Raw genomic sequence first — 17,290 nt, 5'->3', positions numbered from 1 at the left:
AATTTTGTAGAAATGTATACTGGTTTAATAACAAAAACGATTCAGAACATTTGGATAGACTGAATATTATGTATTTAAAGCTTGAGTCGATGCAAAAGTTGTATGTATGGGCGGGCTCGAAAGGTAAATCTTCGGAGGTATCTGATAATGATTTTCAATGACTATGGCCAAATGTTAAAGAAAAGCCCAATTAGACGATTTGGAGTCAATCTTTGACTATTTATCTAAATACTGCCTGGATTTCTATAAATCAATCCAAGTGGGCAATCCAAGACTTCATGACGATGTAGATATGGCGATGAACCGGACTTTGCACACGAAGAAGAATAGTAAATCGGATAGAATTAATATGTTTTATATAAATAATGAAAAAAAAAATTGAAAGTTAGTTGTTTTATTTACGAAATTAAAAAAAAATAAGGATCTTAGTAGCAATTAGCTACTTTGAATCGTTTTTGCGAAATGAAAATTCACTTATCATAATTGAAAATAGGTTTTATCAAAAAGGATCCTAACACACATTTAGCTGAATATTTCAAGAAATAATACTAAATTCAATAAAATTTGTTTGTAAGAATAAAATATACATTGACACACACACTTTTCCTTAAGAAGCAATTAACACAAGCAAGTCTTTATATGAACAAACACAGGTTAAACTTCAAACTTCAATAACTCAAAAGTAACATTTTGTGGGTTGGATCCTTTTTGGTTATCTACGGCCAATTGGCCTTACCATTATGTGATACTAGATTTCCGCCCGCGGCTTCGCCCGCGTTTGCAAAGGAAAACCCGCATAGTTCCCGTTCCCGTGGGATTTCCGGGATAAAAACTATCCTATGTGTTAATCCAAGTTACCCTCTATGTGTGCTAAATTTCATTGTAATCGGTTCAGTAGTTTTTACGTGAAAAAGTAACAAACGTCCATACATCCATACTTACAAACTTTCGCCTTTATAATATATATTAGATTTCCATTTCTAACTTATATTAAATTAGCTCTACAAATACTCTAAAACATCTGGTTTTTTTATTGTGATGTAAAGGATCAAAAATAAAACCACCACAAAAACAAACACATCATATCATTTAATTAACAATAATCACAGTCCAAATCACTCAATCACTATAGTATCTATTTGCTGTCAGCTCGCATGGTATAAGCCTGAGAGGGCATCTTGCAATGCTCGTAGACAGGGTAATGTAGATGAATAGCCACCGGCCTTCTCTGTTTCGTTCTCTGCTCTGTAAATAAGAATAATAATTAATGTTATTTATTAGCATTTTCATTTGCCATCAGAAGAGTGAAAACTAAAACTATCGTCAAAGTAAGTATTTGATAAGCACCCCTGCTATGATTAAAAGGGACTTGTTTAATATGCTGACGTTGTTATATAAAAACGTCTTGTTGACGATACTAATACTTTGATGATAGTTTTCGTGATTACGCTTCTACATATCACTAATAATTTTTTTTCTACTTCATATTACATGATGATTTGTATATCTAAGGTGGGTTCAATTATAGATAGGCTACTAGCCCTTGTTCATATATTTATCTTGGTCCATAAATGTAATAAGCAAAATCGTCATACATTTTTTTTTGCCATTATATCATCATAATTATTCTCATATTTTTGTTTAAATGGTATTCATTTGTCCTATAGCTTTTGGACAATACGGCTAAATAATTTCAACTGACCATTTTTTTATTCATAACAAATAATTTATAAACACTATTTAGGTACCTCACATGCTGCAGGTACCCATTATTAACAATTTCCTGTAAGGACGGTGGATCTGGACCAATTCTATCTGGTATAGCGAGTGGCTCATATTTGTATAAAGGTCCTTCTTCTATTATCGGTAAGGGTTGCTGACCGGAGCCTCTAGTGAATTTCACACCACTTGAGAATTGTGTTACCTGAAATTAATTTGAGGTAAGTTTTAAACGCATAAGATTTAATGACTCTTGCTTGAACGCAACCGCTGTTCCGCGCCTTAGGTATGTGCGCGGCGAGGCGGGTGAGAGTACTGACCGTTTCGTTTCTTTTTAACATCGAACCCGTGCTCTTTCTTACCCGTTCCCCGCCTCACTGCACATACCTAGAGTGCAGTACAGCGGTTGCGGTCAGGCTATAATACTTTGTATTGTTACAGAGGTAACAAACGTAACAATAAAAATGCAGTTCCATAAAGAGTTATGGAACTGCATTTTCATAGTTAAGGTTTTTTTAAATGAAGAACATATTTCACTATTTACTAGCTAAGTATATTTATTTTTACATTATTTAAAGTAAAGAACTATGGCCAGATTTAAGATCAATAACCTGATCTTACACTGATTATTTAATAAATTAAAAAAATATCTAAATTAATGATTTGAATCCATTTAACATCAATACAGCACCCATTTAATTCCAAAGAGGAAAAAATGAAATAAGAGATGTTCTTGAGTGACTTGACATTTGACCTTTTTGTACAAAACTACAAAAATAAATAAGTTTCAATGAAGAATTTGTCCTTCACAATGTAAACAAAACAATTAGTTTCTATTTTCATAGTATGAAATAATATGCAAGATTTACACAAGTAGTAAATTATAATACAATACTAACCTTAGGAACTACAGGCACAACTTCCTCCTGTTTATTGGCTAGATTCTGTGAGAATGTGTTCAATATATCCTTGGCATCACCCTCCGCAAACATCAGCTCATCTATTAGAGCTTCCTTTTCCCTAATCTTCTGTTTCTTTGCCTCCTGCTCTAGCCTTAACACCTCCGCTCTTCTTATTTCCTCCATCTGCTTTTCTATTTCTAATATTTCTTCTAATTCTAATTCTTCTCTGCCTGAAAATAAAGTTGAGCAAGTTTAATGCTTTTTAGTTATTACTTGCCAAAATTTAAAATATTAAGGTTGAATTTAAGTACTGTAATTTACTTACCAATTTTTGCTTTATTTTTCATAATTAATTCCTTATTATCCTTCTTATACTGTTCTATTTTCTTATTAGTGTTTAAAATATCAATATTGTTCACTAAATTATAAATTATAGATTCTATATCTTCTAAATAGTCATTGTATTCTCTTAATGTGGCAAAATCTTCTTCTTTCTTGTTGAAATCTTTTAAAATTCTTTTTCTAATGTCCATTTCCTTTTCTACCATAGCATCTTCGAATAATTGAACTCGAAAGTTGCTGCGGCGTAGGGGAACATTGCATTCTGGACATGATCCAGAACCTGCGAAAATTATAAACAATTCATATGATTTGATACAACTGATCAAATATGTATATAATTACCCCACAAAAGGATTTATACGTGTTCCTTATACTTTCACAAACTTTAATTATTGTAATAAATGCTATCTTTACCTTTTAAAAACAGTAAATCAACACAGCTTTCACACAAGGCATGGCCACATACATTAACCATCAATTTTAAAGAAGGGTTTCTATACTTTGTAGTTTTACAGCGAGGACATGCTTGGTCATCCATTTTTAAGTTTAAAGTTTATTCTTCATAAGTTCCTAGTTATTTCAATGTTTTAATGCCTTTTGTGTAAGTTTGAAAAGTAATCTGACATTTTATGATTTGAAGCATAGACTCGTAGCATAGACTATACCTACTAGATTTGACGCTTCACCGTTCAGGTTCACAGTGTTACTAACCGTAAAAAATATGTACTTTTAACCATTGATAATATTATAATCCACAGTTATAATCTTATTTATAAGGTACTAAATAGGTATGGATTGTAATTCAGTGATTATATTAAATTGATTGATGGAAAAAGTGATACATTTCTACAAATAACAAATATCCATTTTATTATGATTGCTAGCTGTCCCGGTAAACATCGTACCGCCCAGTCATTGAATGTGGTGTTACCTTTTAGCTGAACTAATTTAGTTTTTTGAATATCACATACAGTAAGGGTGTATTCAGAAAGAAAGCTTGAAACTTATAAGCGCTTATCGGTGCTTGTCAAGAAGCTTATATCCTCTAATTTTGACAAGCTTGTCAATGCTGGTTTTGACAAGCTGGTTTGAGCATTGACAAGCGCCGATAAGCGCTTATAAGTTTCAAGCTTTCTTTCTGAATACGCCCTAATAGAATAAAAATTCAAACACGTTAGTTATGTTCTTGTTTTTCTCCCGAATACATCTCTCTAGATTTACCAGTATTAAAAAAGTTACAGTATAGATTAGTAACAGTGTTTATAGAGTGTTACGGTATATTATAGTGTTAACAGCATAGAGTATAACTGCATAGAGTGCATCGGCATAGAGTGTATTGGCATAGAGTATAACTGCATAGAGTGTAATGGTATAGAGTGTATTGGCATAGAGTGTACCGGCATAGAGTGTATCGGCATAGAGTACATCGGCATAGATTGTAATTGCATAGAGTGTAACGGTATAGAGTGTATCGGCATAGAGTGTACTGGCATAGAGTGTACCGGCATAGAGTGCATCGGCATAGGGTACGTCTGCATAGAGTGCATCGGCATAGAGTACATCGGCATAGAGTGCATCGGCATAGAGTGTAACGGCATAGAGCGTACCGCATAGAGTGTAATGGTATAGAGTGTATCGGCATAGAGTGTACCAGCATAGAGTGCAGAATGTAACTGTATAGAGTGTAACGTTATAGAGTGTATCGGCATAGAGTGTACCGGCATAGAGTGTACCGACATAGAGTGTAACTGCATATAGTGCATCGGCATAGAGTGTATTGGCATAGAGTGTTACGGCATAGAGTGTATTGGCATGGAGTATAACTGCATAAAGTATAACTGTACAGGGTGCATCGGCATAGAGTGTAACTGCATAGAGTGTATCGGCATAGAGTGTACCGACATAGAGTGTATCGGCATAGTGTGCATTGGCAAAGTGTGCATTGGCATAGAGTGCATCGGCATAGAGTGTATCGGCATAGAGCGTATCGGCATATACCGCAAACGGTTCAAGCCTAATCCGACTTTCGACGCTACAGGTTACGGCGCTGAATCCACTGCGGGTAACGCAACGTGTTTCGCGGTTCTACAGAACAACGTCTATGGATAAAATGAAAAAATTAAGATTTATTTTTTTTCTACGTATTTTTTTAGGATAAAAATATCCTGTTTTATGCCCAGGATAATAAGGTATGATTATACCAAGTTTCATCGAAATCAAACCGTTAGTTTTCACGTGATGTCTGCATATACAAACTGACAGACAAAAAAATTTTAATCACATATTTGGGTTTGGTTTCGATCCAGTAACATTCCCCCTGCTATTTATTTTTTCAATACTTTCAATGTACATAATTGACCCTTCTACAGATTTATTATATGTATGTATCACGCTATTGCAATAGGTAGCTAGAAGAGTGAGAATGATTAAAGTAACTGTGCGTATATAGTTAATTGGAACTCTATGCACAGTACAGCTAGATAATATGTCCCATTCTTAATTACTTTAAATAGGTACAGTGTAAACGTACACGAATATGAGAAATAATAAATTCTAGCAATACTGCTTGAACTCCAGTCTGAAACTTGACAGTTGACATTGTCATAATTGACATTTGATGGTCTATGGTTTTTTTAACAACAGTTAAAATTATCAAATCGAAAACAAATGTTTTTTAAGTAAATGTGTGCATCTATGAGGAAATCTAAGTAGTTGAAAAGTAAAAATACTGTTAAGATATAAATATGAATGTAGCAATCAGACGAATCGTAACAACGCAGTCGTATAGGTTATGTTATAGTACTACATACAAATATTTACAAGCTCCAGTAACCTCAAGATGTCCTGTTATACAACTACGAAGCTACTGCGACAACAAAGTGGAAACTCGGAGATTGCCTCAGTTAATGGAATTTCCACCAATTGTATGGCCATCGTTCATAAAGTTTATAAAAAATTGGATGTTTGCGACGTTCATCATTCGGCCCTATTTTGATCAAGAATTCAATTTGTCAGAGTTTATTGAAGCTTCTAAACATGCTGTCCAGGTGTTTTTCATTAATCTATTTATTTAATTGCTTGATATGTAAAGGTAATCTTTTAGAAACTCTGTCATTGTATATTTATTTTTGTAATTAGCCAGCCAGCTATGTTCAACAATGACGGTAGAATAATCTTTATGTATTTTACCTGTTACACTGTACCTTTTTATATAAGAGATATTATTTTTTTATATTTATACTAATGTATTTATTTAAATCTGACAAACCTTATAGTATCTGGCATTTCTAATATTCTGTATTGTTTTAGGTAGTTTCAGAGGGTTTACAAAATAGCAGCTTCAAATCATTGGAAGGGCTGGTAGATAAAGATGCCATTGCATCGCTTAAGTCGGCTATATCACAACTGTCTATTTCACAAAGGCAGTTGTTGAGTATTGATAAGGAGGATATATTCTACGCTTTTCCTTATCAGGTAGGCTTTTTGTGTAACTAATGATTATATTGCATTTATTCTGTGACCTTTTACGTTTGTTATTGTCTTAGAAAGGTACAACAAGGAAAGTCACTTCATATTTCTTAAAAATTAATTTAATACTTTGTTTTTACTTTTCATGATTTGATAAATAATTATAATATTCACCTCCATATTAAAACTAACTGTTTACCTAGAAACAAGCTCCTTGACTGGATCTTTGGTAGATCTTGATTTTAAGTTTTTTCAAATTTTTTAATGCTACTCTTCTACTGCAAGCAGAAACAAATTGTTTAAAATCTATTCTGTCCTCGAATTTTAAGTGGTGAAACTTACTACATAATATATTATGAATACTGAGTTTCTATACATATAAGATGATATTTCTATATAATTTCAGGTAGGAGTTATGTTTGACGACACTGACAAGAGATGGGTGGAAATTACAATGTGCTATCATGTGCTTAGAGGACTCAAACATATGAAGGAAACAGGAGACCTACCCCCAATTACCTTAGGGTAAGTTTTAAATGTTTGTATATGAGTTCGTACTAATACAATAAAAAAATAAATAAATAAATAAAATATGTTCGTAATATCATACTAATATTTTAAATGCGAAAGTTTGTGAGGAAAGATGGATGGATGTTTATTACTCATTCACGTAAGTACTGAACTAATTACAATGAAATTATGGTATGTATGTAGCTAAAGACTCAGAATACACAAACAAAGAAGACAAAGGCTACTTTTTATCCCAGAAACAGAACTATATAGGTTTTTCTCTGAAAACGCAGGCGAAGCCGCGGGCGGAAATTTAGTACCATATTAATAGCGAAATTTTATTTACTAATATTATTGTCATTTTCCATGGACTTTTTTTTTTGTTTGCTTTTTAATTTAATTCAACCCTTTTTTTTATTTTCAGTGGCCAACCAGAGTTTCAGGACAAAATATTTATATTGAACTATAGATTCATACGAGAATTCACGAAAGGAGTAGAGGACAGCTGGTGCATAAATATCGTGAATCATTTTCAACCACAGAACCTTGCTAAGAGACAGTGACTGCCCTAGACAATAAGTAGGATATATTAAAATTTTGTTGGCCTGTATTTGATTTTTTTATTTTACTAAGACAGGCATGTTTTACTGTTTCAAAAGCATATTTATCAAAGTATTGGAAAAAAAATGCCAAAAATTATTCCTGCAATTTTTATTCAGTCATAATAGTTTGTTGCTTATTAGAATTATTTGTATTTATATTAGAATTATTTGAAGCATTGCTCAGTACTATCTAATGGGTAGCGTTGGGCGATCATAATCACGATAGTGTAAAGTGCCTATTAATGTTTTTGATCGTCATTGTACTTGTGTAATCATAATCTCCGCAATGGCGGAAAACATCAACAATCATGGGCCAATGCTGCCCATTGTGAAGAAGGCCCATAAGAATTTAAAATCTTAATTCTGCTTATGTTCTTGCCTAAATATCTAAACAATATTCATACACAGACTGTATCTAAATAATATTCATACACAGACTGTCTTCATACAAAAAAAAATGCAAATAATTATATTTTTATACTAGAAAATGTAATTCTAAAAGGTGGATCGGCCTGATCAAGACAATATAGCAGCTATGGGGTATGTGAAAAATGAAAATAAATCAGTTATGTTTTAAAAATGTTTTATTAAATTTATAAAAATTCCATATTTTATTAATATTCACTTTCAATAAAATTAGCACCATTTTATTAATAATTTATTTCTTGATATTTATTCAGCGCCAGAAGGAAAATATTTACAGAAAGTCTAAAAAACATCACAATGATCATGAAATTCTTTGCAAGCACTTCTTATTTTTCCCAATAATTGAGTTGTGTTATCTGTAAAGAAAGAATATAACAATAAATGTAGTAATAATAATTGAGGTAAAGTTATTGGGAGTTTATGATAGAAACTTTTATGAAGAGGAAAGGTATCTATTTATTTTCTTATAATAAGTTAAAATATCATAAATCCATACTAATATTATAAATGCGAAAGTAACTCTGTCTGTCTGTCTGTTACTCAATCACGCCTTAACTACTGTACCAATTTGCATGAAATTCGGTATAGAGATATTTTGATACCCGAGAAAGGACCCACGGGAACGGGAACTATGCGGGTTTTTATTTCACTGCACGGGCGATGCCGCGGGTGGAAAGCTAGTATAGGTTAAAGTTAAATAAAATATAATAAGTAAATAATTTTCTTATATTTCCCTTTCATGTACACACTATAATATTATATAAATAAAGTATTATAATTACCTTTAACAGGATCATACAGTGACCTTTTTGAAGATCCACATTGTAATTTTATTGGTCTTTGTTTCTTCATGCAACTCTCTACATCTATAAAGAAAATTATTTAGTTACTGTAAACTAAGAAAATATAATCAAATTATATTTGATGTGATATAGAATATTACTTTATTTCTTCCTATGGCAATTTTGAAGAAATATTTCAAACTCAAACATTTATTTATTCAATTAGACTTCTTCGAGAAGCACTTTTGAAACGTCAATACATATTTTTATCATTTACCACCGATTCGGAAAGCAGTATCTATGGAGAAGAATCGGCAAGAAACTCACTCTTTTAAATCATTTCAGTATTACAATTTAATTTTACAAAATATAACCGTACGTATATATTATCATAATATGCCAAAGAACTGTCCTGCGGTTCTCACGCGACAACCCTCCATGGGTTTTTATCTTCCATATATTCCTTAAAAGAAGATGAGAATATTATGCTACACAATTACTAATTACTCATTTATTAAAGAATAAGGGCTACCATACAAAAACATCACTTTAAGATTATCTATCTATCTATACTATAATATAAAGCTGAAGAGTTTGTTTGTTTGAACACGCTAATCTCGGGAACTACTGGTCCGATTTGAAAAATTCTTTCAGTGTTAGATAGCCCATTTATCGAGGAAGGCTATAGGATCTATATCATCACGCTAAGACAAACAGGAGCGAAGCACTGCGGGTAAAGCCGCGGGGAGCAGCTAGTTACAGATATAAGTTATGCTATTTCAACTTACCAGCATGAACTTTATCCAACAATGTGCTAACATCATAATTCTCAGTCAATCTCGAACACAAAGCATTTACATATTGACTAGAACCAGGCACTATTTTCTCAGTATCGCCTGTTTTCAGTTCATATGTTACACTGTTATCAATAGTTGTAGAACATTCTATTTGTAGAACTTCATATGCGGCTTTCGAAGATTGGGTGGAATAACCAATAATTAAATTGCTGTCTAATGTGTATTCTTCAATGTTGTATATGCCTTTGAATATCTCTGGATTTGTGTCTCTGAAAGACAATAATAGTTTAATTTGCAGCAGAATTCAATTAGATTTAATATAGAGAGCATGTAAAAACAGGTTTTCAGTTCATAATATTAATGAATAGCTTTTAAAATGATTAGTTTACTATGGTATTTGATCAACTTATTACAACCTTTTCTTATCCAAAGCAAATTCCAACAGTTTTACTATATTATATTGAGTGTATTATAGTCTTATTAGATTCATATATAGAGAAAAAGTTAGCTAGAGAGCTGAATCTCACAAGCTTCAAAACAAACATACCTATCTAAACATATTCTACACATGTCCATGATCAAAACACAAAGATCTGGCTTACACATAGATACCTCTCTTAATAGCCAATTTTCGGTAATGCAATGGTCAAAAGTTATGTTTTCTATTGGACAATCTATACCCATTAAGCACTTAGTATTGCAGATTTCACATCCATGTCCTGCATAAAAGATAAAACCTGGAAATTTATTATTACTTTTATAATAATTTTAATATTGGATTTAAGTCACAATTACGGAGAAAATAAACTTGTAAATATTATACTCATATCCTTATTTTTTTGTCTATATATTTAGGTACTTACAATATGAATCTTCCGGAATCATTTCAATTACTTTTGTTATGTTATTTTTCAAATCTGCACTATTTGTATTTCTTATAGAAACAGTAATGAAGCCCAAGTTTCTTAAATTTGACCCTAAAGATTCACAGTCAATGGATGGGGTCACTAATTTTGATAAATACTCATATTTATCATTAGCTATCAGAATTGCTACCTTAGATTGTGGCTTATAATATGTAAATATTGTTTTAGTATTCAAGGACGTGGCTAGGAGTTGCCTATACTGCTCAACAGTAAGTCCTTTTCTATCCAAATATTTTAATAGACATTCACCAGGCTTTTTCTTATCATTATACGTGATACTGAAAAGGACAGAAAACAGCGTAAATCAAATACTTAGAGTCGATAAAGGTATCAAGTTCTTTTATTTATTTATACTTACGTTACATTAGCTAACTTAGCAATAATATCACATTGTTCTTTTGATAGTGTTAACGAATATTGTTGTTCCTGGTACGTTAAATTCTGTAATAGAGACATTTTCGATAGATTCAATCAAAATTCAATCGTAGGATAGGTAGTTACCTAGTAGGAAACCATTATATTATCAATGAAAAGAGTTCGAATTATCATAATAATCCATTTATATTCATTCATTCTCAGCAAAAAATGTTCTTGGTGTAATTAAATCATATAAATATGTAGTTAGTAATTTTAGTAAACAAGGTTATCATGGGAAAACATTTCAAATATTTTTTTCAAAATAAAACAATTCTTATGTGTAAAATGTCAACTCTTTGGCATTTGCCACAGATTATGTTACATAATTAACATATAATTGAGTAATCTGTGGAAATTCTAGACAACTTCTTTAGAATCTAGATACAATTTGTCAAAATGACAGAATATTAACAGATCTAAACATGGCGATCGGAGTAGATGTTTCAAAAAGAAAACCTCGGCAAGTAACCGGTACTCCATCAGCCAGAGCCAGAAATATATTGGGAATTGGAATATTGACCGTTGGAATAATTTGCGGTGCTGTTTACCAGTACGTTTATAAATCCACAAACAAAATTGTCAAAGAGGTTATATTTTTTTTATGTACATAATTTTAATTATTTATTTACAGTTTTGCTCTCGTTCCCACAAAACTTTTGCAATTCGCCGAAAAAGTTTACGTAGACCCAATCGAAGAAATAGAAAGAAAACAAGTTATTGCATCAGGTTTGCTTCCTAGAACGGGTGATCAAATTAGAAAGATGATAGAAGAAGAACAGAGGCCAGATTTGCCGCACAAATAGGATGAATATAGATAAATTTAGTAATAGGTAGGTATCATTGTTATTTATCTTATAAATAAATAAATAAATGTAATTAAAAAACACTTGTTTTAATTGTCACCAGTGCAACCACATCAAAAACTGAAGTTATTAGTAAATATTTCTCCAAAGAAGATGACAGAGACGACAGTTTATTAGAGTTCCAAGAGAAAAAGAAGAATGTAGCTGGTCCAAAAACTATAAAACCTAAAACGAAAAAGAAGCAAACAAAGCAGTCAAAAGCACAGAGAGATATTAGAAATTTATTGAATCCCAAAAGGAATGAATTAATAAAGTATTCTAAAGATTTTGATCATTTGTGTAAGCAATCTGGTATTGATGTGGACCCTGAACAACTCCAGCTGGCTGTGGTACTATCAAAATCTCTCCAAGACTCAGAAAATGTAACACCTAAATTAGGTGATGAATCAAAACCATTATCATCACAAGAAAGAACATTAAAAATAAGGAAAACATTACAAGAGTATGGATTTAAAGTTCCACAAAATGTCATAGTAAAGAAAGGTGGTAGAAAGCTGAAAAAAAATTATAAACTGCTATTGCTGTCTAATACTGAGAAAGAACAAATTATATCAGACAGATATAGTCAAGTTCTACTTAATTCTTGTAAAACTATACACCATACATTACATAATATATCTAATGACACCCTATATTATAAAGCGACTAATATATCTTATGAAGATTTGAAAAACGATGATCTATTAGTATTAGAGCCTCTTGAAAAACCGTCAAATGATTTAAATTTGTTACGAAGTTGGGTAGAAATACCTGGTAGACCGGCAAGTCCAGTTTTTGAGGGGCCATACATTAGTTTTAAGGATATACAATGTTCCCAAGATCAGCTAGATATTCTATTAAGTGGTTCTATTAAAAGATCTCATGAAATCATTCAAAGGAAGCTCATAGATAATGCAGAAGTATCTTATTCTCATATAAATGAAGATTTTATTCACCAAATAAATAATCCAGATATGAAGATAGACAAAATTAATTCTAAGTGTGATACTCAGATGTCAAATACAGTAAAAACATTATTATCACCTGAACTGGAAAGGAGTAAATCACCTGATATGTTTGATGATGAAGTCTCATCAATAATGGACGAAGAAACGGAAAAACCTATTGACAATAAATACAAAACAATTATAAGTCATGATACAATGGATCTTACTGAATGTGTCAATATAAGTAATAATACAAATATTAAGTTACCAGTATTAAATGCTACAAGAAAGAAATCTAATGACTTCATGGAAATTACTGATTGTGTTGTACAAACTAATCAACAAAATCTTCATTTTGAAGAAATAGACCTTACTCAAGAACCAAATGACAACAATGATAGTATTTCTTTTAAACATTGTATCAAAGAAAATTCCCCAGATTCAAACTTAATATGTGTTATTGATGAAACAAATGAAGATTTAAATGAATCAGATAAAAATGAAACTATCATTGAAGGTGCTAAGATAAATTGTACAGTTAATAATAATATAGTAGTAGAAGATAGTGTACTAGAAAATTATAATGAAAGTAATCACATCAATAATAATTCAAACGATTTAGTTAACATTTTGGATTCCAGTGATGATGAATTACCAGATATAAAAATCAGTGGAAAAAATATGTCATTGGATGATAATATAATAATCAATGAAGATTGCAAGAAAGCAGACAAATCAAACTTTGACTTAGAGGATAATCATGATCCAGTTTTTGATTTAACATCAGAAGAACAGAAACCTTCATGTAGTTATAAAACAGTAGAAAATAGTAATAATTATAACAATTACTATAGAAATAATGTTAATAGTAGTAATAATGAAACTGGGCTATATAAAGAAAAACTTGATCTCATATTATCACCTGAAAATGATTTAAATCAACCATCATGTAGTTATATTGCCAAAATCGATAATAATAGTAATAGTAGTCATAGTAGTAGTCGCACAATAATTTTAAACAATATTCTTGATGTTGAAAACACTGATGATGATGTTTATCATACTAAATGTAGTAATCTGAACTCAATAGAAAATAAAAATGATGTTAAAAAACTTGAAATAATGAACAGAAAGAGTAGTGATGATCATGAAATTGAAAATTATGATGATCATATCATCTTTAGTCAATCATCAAATTCAATATTTTCTGATAATGACATAGAAGAACAATCACAGGACATGGCATTAAATAATGATGAAAATAGTGGTCTTGAAGTTATAAATAATGTTAATAATGAAGAAAGTGATGAAGACACTGAGCCTTACGATAATGTTGACCTTACGCTATCTTCGAATTCAAGTGTCAATGAAAATACGCAATCCATGAGTAATAATTATGTATCAAATCTACCCTCGTGTTCTGGAAGCTTTGTAAATCTAGGCAAAATAAATGATAAATCAGTTGATTATGATGAAATGTTTGATGATGTTGTAGAAAATTTCTCTAATGTATCCAAATCAAGTACAAAATCAGAAAATCATAATAAACCAAATATTAGTATTAGTAATGAGCAAAAAGCATCAACTTCAAGTTATCAATCTGTATCTATTGAAATTTCTGATAAAGGAGTAAATGATTCAACTAATGCAGTCATACAAGAGAATTTCGATTTCGGAGGTATTTCAGTACTAGACAACTTTGTAGGTGACGAAAAATCAAACAGAGATAGTTTGCCATCTGTTAATGTTAAACAAACTGAAAACGATACACAACAAAGTTCCCCACTTCATAGTAATGAGCATTTTGATAGGATGAAAACACCAGATAATGAATACATAGTAAAAGTTGATCAAGTAACACCTAAGCCAGATTATGAAGCTATGTCAACTCCGGAAATGCATCGAGAACTGGACAAATATGGGGTTAAACCATTTAAAAGAAAAAGAGGTATGTAAATGATATGCCGATTTGAACTACAGAATATATTTTGAGCCATTTGTACATAATATTATCTGCCTATGGTAATGTGTATACTAATAATAAGTTCGCCCTTTTAGTCATATACTGTATACACTCGATTTTTCGATAGAATTCGAATTCCTTAACCATGCAGTCCCGAGTACTCAATTATTATATTTTCTTCCACATGAATAACTACTTAATTAGATAATTTTTTTTTTCAGCTATAAAACTTTTAACATACATTTACGACCAAACACATCCTTTCGTAGAATCTTGTATAGAAGAAACATTATCTCCATCAAAAAAACTGAAAACTTCTCATCCTCTTCAAGAGATATCAAAATCTCCAGAAAAGTTACCACAAAATGATGTTTTGATGATTGAAAAAGAGAATACTTGTATATATGTGCAAACTAATGACAGGCCAATTATTAAAGATATTGAATGTAGTCCAGAAGATTGGGTGTTTCAGAAAAGAGAAAAGGCCAAGGTAATTATTTTATTACATTAGTTAATCATATTTTTATCTATATCTATACATATAATAAATCTGTGGAAGGGTCAATTCTGTACATGGAAAATATTGAAAAAATAAATAGCAGGGGGTGTAACTGGATCGATACCAAACCCAAATATGTGATTAAAAAAAATTTTGTCTGTCTTTCTGTCTGTATGTGAAGGCATCACGTAAAAACTAACAGTTCAATTTCGATGAAACTTGGTATAATAATTATACCTTATTAACCTGGGCATAAAATAGGATACTTTTTATCTCGGAAAAATACGTAGAAAAAAATAAATCTTAAATTTTCCAATTTTAATCTGGGAGTCGCGGGCGGAAACTAGTCTTTCATAAATGTATATTTAGATACAATTTAAATGTGTCTGTAATTTCAAATCCAACATAATTTAAATTTTTCTGTCTGTCTGGGCAAATTATTGGTATGATTGAACTAAGCCATCGGCACTTTAACACTTTAACATTTTTATAAGGCACCAGGATAAAAAACCAAATATGTACTATGTACATATTTCAATCCACTAACACCAAAAAACATTACCATGTGTGGAAAAATGACAGAGCTATAAAGGTCGCTTAGCGCCATTACTTTCCCACATTGGAAATAAAGACATTATGGTTATCCATTCCAGGTTTTTTTTGTATTTTAAATTATTTTGAATTTATTTATATCTAACAAGTGATAACTGCGTTAAAAACAACCGACTTCAAACTTGCACTTGCAACATTTACAAAAATGCTCATAAAATAAAAACTACTGGGCTTATCCAAATACAATTTTTATGGGACCAATTCGACACCATCCCACATTGAACAAAAAAAGAATCACTTAAATCGGTTCAGAAACCTCGGAGTAATCGGTGTACATACATAAACAAAAAAACATACCGGCCGAATTGATAACCTCCTCCTTTTTTTGAAGTCGGTTAATAAAATCGTTTTAATTTCAGATACATTCCTGTCGAGTACCATTGCATATAGCATTTCACAATTACGTTTCCTGTCGCAGATTGTTACGGGAAGCTATATTGTGCTATGAACCCATCAACATAGATATTGTACATAAGGATTTAGTTGCTAGTGGATATAAATATAATCCTAAGGTGAGAATAGTAAATTTATTCAAAAAGTGTTGATAGCGTCGATCTAACGAGCGTATGCTCATTCTAACATGATCAAACACGACCACAATATGTCAAATTATTTTAGTGTAAACAGGCGTAGAGCATTCTTTCATTGTTCTTATTGCGTTCAAAAAGATTCTACTCTATGATCTAATACTGAACAGCACTGAATACGAGTTCTCGTTTACACTAATAGTACACGAAAGAATGCTCTTGCTCTAGTTCTAGCTCTATGTTCTGTGTAAATGCACCGTTAGAATGCAATAGGCAATTCATCTTTTTTATCAGTCATCACTCATCTAAAAGATGTGTCTTTGAAGAAAAATAAGAAGATATATTGTATGTATTATGTAAAGCGCAATTATATACTTTAAGGAAAATAATGTAAAAATTAGCTTCCGATTTAAATAAGAACAAAATGCATTTTTAAGCGGCTTTTGGTCTGTTTTTAATGAAGTGTTTTGTTTCAGGATCTTTTAAAATTCATGGACAAAAAATGCATAACAGTCAAGACTGCAGACAATAATGCTAGGAACAAGAGATGACATTATACCTCTTTTGTTACGTTGGACAAGTACAATATAAGAGTTATTGCATTTTTATGTAAATTGTAAATGTACGGATAATAAATACGATTATTTTATATTATGGATTTTTATTGAATTATCAGAGACATTTTTAATCAAGTGGACCTAAATAACACAATATTTTTCAAGTTGGCTAAAACTGCACACACACCTAGTTAGTGCAATTTTTTTTATTGAAATCGATACAATTCATGAACGGAGGACAAAGGTGGCGCTACAGTAGCGTTAAGTGGATGAATTTTAAATAGAGCGCCATAATTTATTTCAGGAGTTTCATAGGTTATTATTTACTAAATTACTTACGTAGTCAACTATGACTACGTAAGTAGTTGAGAATTTAAATACAGTATATTTCTTAACTACAGAAGTCAACATAAATATTAAATGTTTCAACCCAGCATACTTCACTCTGTTTT

The 17,290-nt window shown here is 31.2% G+C and overlaps 5 protein-coding genes across 5 annotated transcripts; 2 read left to right on the top strand and 3 right to left on the bottom strand.

Moving 5' to 3' along the window:
- Positions 1-1,068: 1,068 nt before the first annotated feature.
- On the bottom strand, positions 1,069-3,604 carry LOC123703089 (CDK-activating kinase assembly factor MAT1). The gene is made up of 5 exons (XM_045650969.1): positions 3,378-3,604; positions 2,947-3,243; positions 2,619-2,851; positions 1,749-1,924; positions 1,069-1,245 (listed from the first exon to the last, which is right to left on the bottom strand). Exons 1-5 carry the CDS (start codon positions 3,499-3,501, stop codon positions 1,146-1,148), a joined length of 930 nt encoding a protein of 309 aa, XP_045506925.1. The 5' UTR covers positions 3,502-3,604; the 3' UTR covers positions 1,069-1,145.
- A 639-nt stretch (positions 3,605-4,243) lies between these two features.
- On the bottom strand, positions 4,244-4,561 carry LOC123703045 (proline-rich 33 kDa extensin-related protein). Its single transcript, XM_045650917.1, has one exon. It carries the CDS (start codon positions 4,559-4,561, stop codon positions 4,244-4,246), a length of 318 nt encoding a protein of 105 aa, XP_045506873.1.
- Positions 4,562-5,566: 1,005 nt separating this feature from the next.
- On the top strand, positions 5,567-7,551 carry LOC123703090 (m-AAA protease-interacting protein 1, mitochondrial). Its single transcript, XM_045650971.1, has 4 exons — positions 5,567-6,010; positions 6,273-6,437; positions 6,838-6,956; positions 7,366-7,551. The coding sequence occupies exons 1-4, from the start codon at positions 5,708-5,710 to the stop codon at positions 7,502-7,504; spliced, it is 726 nt and encodes a 241-aa protein (XP_045506927.1). The 5' UTR covers positions 5,567-5,707; the 3' UTR covers positions 7,505-7,551.
- Positions 7,552-8,109: 558 nt separating this feature from the next.
- LOC123703088 lies at positions 8,110-11,167 on the bottom strand. Its single transcript, XM_045650968.1, has 6 exons — positions 10,833-11,167; positions 10,412-10,752; positions 10,096-10,285; positions 9,540-9,817; positions 8,752-8,835; positions 8,110-8,325 (listed from the first exon to the last, which is right to left on the bottom strand). Exons 1-6 carry the CDS (start codon positions 10,928-10,930, stop codon positions 8,252-8,254), a joined length of 1,065 nt encoding a protein of 354 aa, XP_045506924.1. The 5' UTR covers positions 10,931-11,167; the 3' UTR covers positions 8,110-8,251.
- Positions 11,168-11,276: 109 nt separating this feature from the next.
- On the top strand, positions 11,277-16,932 carry LOC123703044 (structure-specific endonuclease subunit SLX4). The gene is made up of 6 exons (XM_045650916.1): positions 11,277-11,441; positions 11,523-11,721; positions 11,798-14,628; positions 14,865-15,133; positions 16,114-16,266; positions 16,758-16,932. Exons 2-6 carry the CDS (start codon positions 11,696-11,698, stop codon positions 16,830-16,832), a joined length of 3,354 nt encoding a protein of 1,117 aa, XP_045506872.1. The 5' UTR covers positions 11,277-11,441; positions 11,523-11,695; the 3' UTR covers positions 16,833-16,932.
- Positions 16,933-17,290: the final 358 nt, after the last annotated feature.

This window comes from Colias croceus, chromosome 25 (assembly GCF_905220415.1).
Source record: "Colias croceus chromosome 25, ilColCroc2.1".
NCBI classification, from domain to species: Eukaryota; Metazoa; Arthropoda; class Insecta; order Lepidoptera; family Pieridae; genus Colias; species Colias croceus.
This window is presented reverse-complemented; position numbering and strand designations above follow the sequence as displayed.

Bases quoted from the DNA above. Each gene is read 5' to 3' on its own strand.
- LOC123703089 (XM_045650969.1), bottom strand. From the start codon at position 3,501: ATGGATGACCAAGCATGTCCTCGCTGTAAAACTACAAAGTATAGAAAC. The intron at 3,244-3,377 runs GTAAAGATAGCA...TAATTTTCGCAG, and splicing joins TGATTTACTGTTTTTAAAAG to GTTCTGGATCATGTCCAGAA. The intron at 1,246-1,748 runs GTACCTAAATAG...TCTTATTTACAG, and splicing joins GGGTACCTGCAGCATGTGAG to AGCAGAGAACGAAACAGAGA.
- LOC123703045 (XM_045650917.1), bottom strand. From the start codon at position 4,561: ATGCCGTTACACTCTATGCCGATGCACTCTATGCCGATGTACTCTATG.
- LOC123703090 (XM_045650971.1), top strand. From the start codon at position 5,708: ATGAATGTAGCAATCAGACGAATCGTAACAACGCAGTCGTATAGGTTA. The intron at 6,011-6,272 runs GTGTTTTTCATT...GTATTGTTTTAG, and splicing joins CTTCTAAACATGCTGTCCAG to GTAGTTTCAGAGGGTTTACA. The intron at 6,438-6,837 runs GTAGGCTTTTTG...ATATAATTTCAG, and splicing joins TCTACGCTTTTCCTTATCAG to GTAGGAGTTATGTTTGACGA.
- LOC123703088 (XM_045650968.1), bottom strand. From the start codon at position 10,930: ATGTCTCTATTACAGAATTTAACGTACCAGGAACAACAATATTCGTTA. The intron at 10,286-10,411 runs GTAAGTACCTAA...ATAAATTTCCAG, and splicing joins GATTCCGGAAGATTCATATT to GTTTTATCTTTTATGCAGGA. The intron at 8,836-9,539 runs GTAAGTTGAAAT...TTTTCTTTATAG, and splicing joins GTTGGATAAAGTTCATGCTG to ATGTAGAGAGTTGCATGAAG.
- LOC123703044 (XM_045650916.1), top strand. From the start codon at position 11,696: ATGAATATAGATAAATTTAGTAATAG. The intron at 14,629-14,864 runs GTATGTAAATGA...TTTTTTTTTCAG, and splicing joins ACCATTTAAAAGAAAAAGAG to CTATAAAACTTTTAACATAC. The intron at 16,267-16,757 runs GTGAGAATAGTA...GTTTTGTTTCAG, and splicing joins GATATAAATATAATCCTAAG to GATCTTTTAAAATTCATGGA.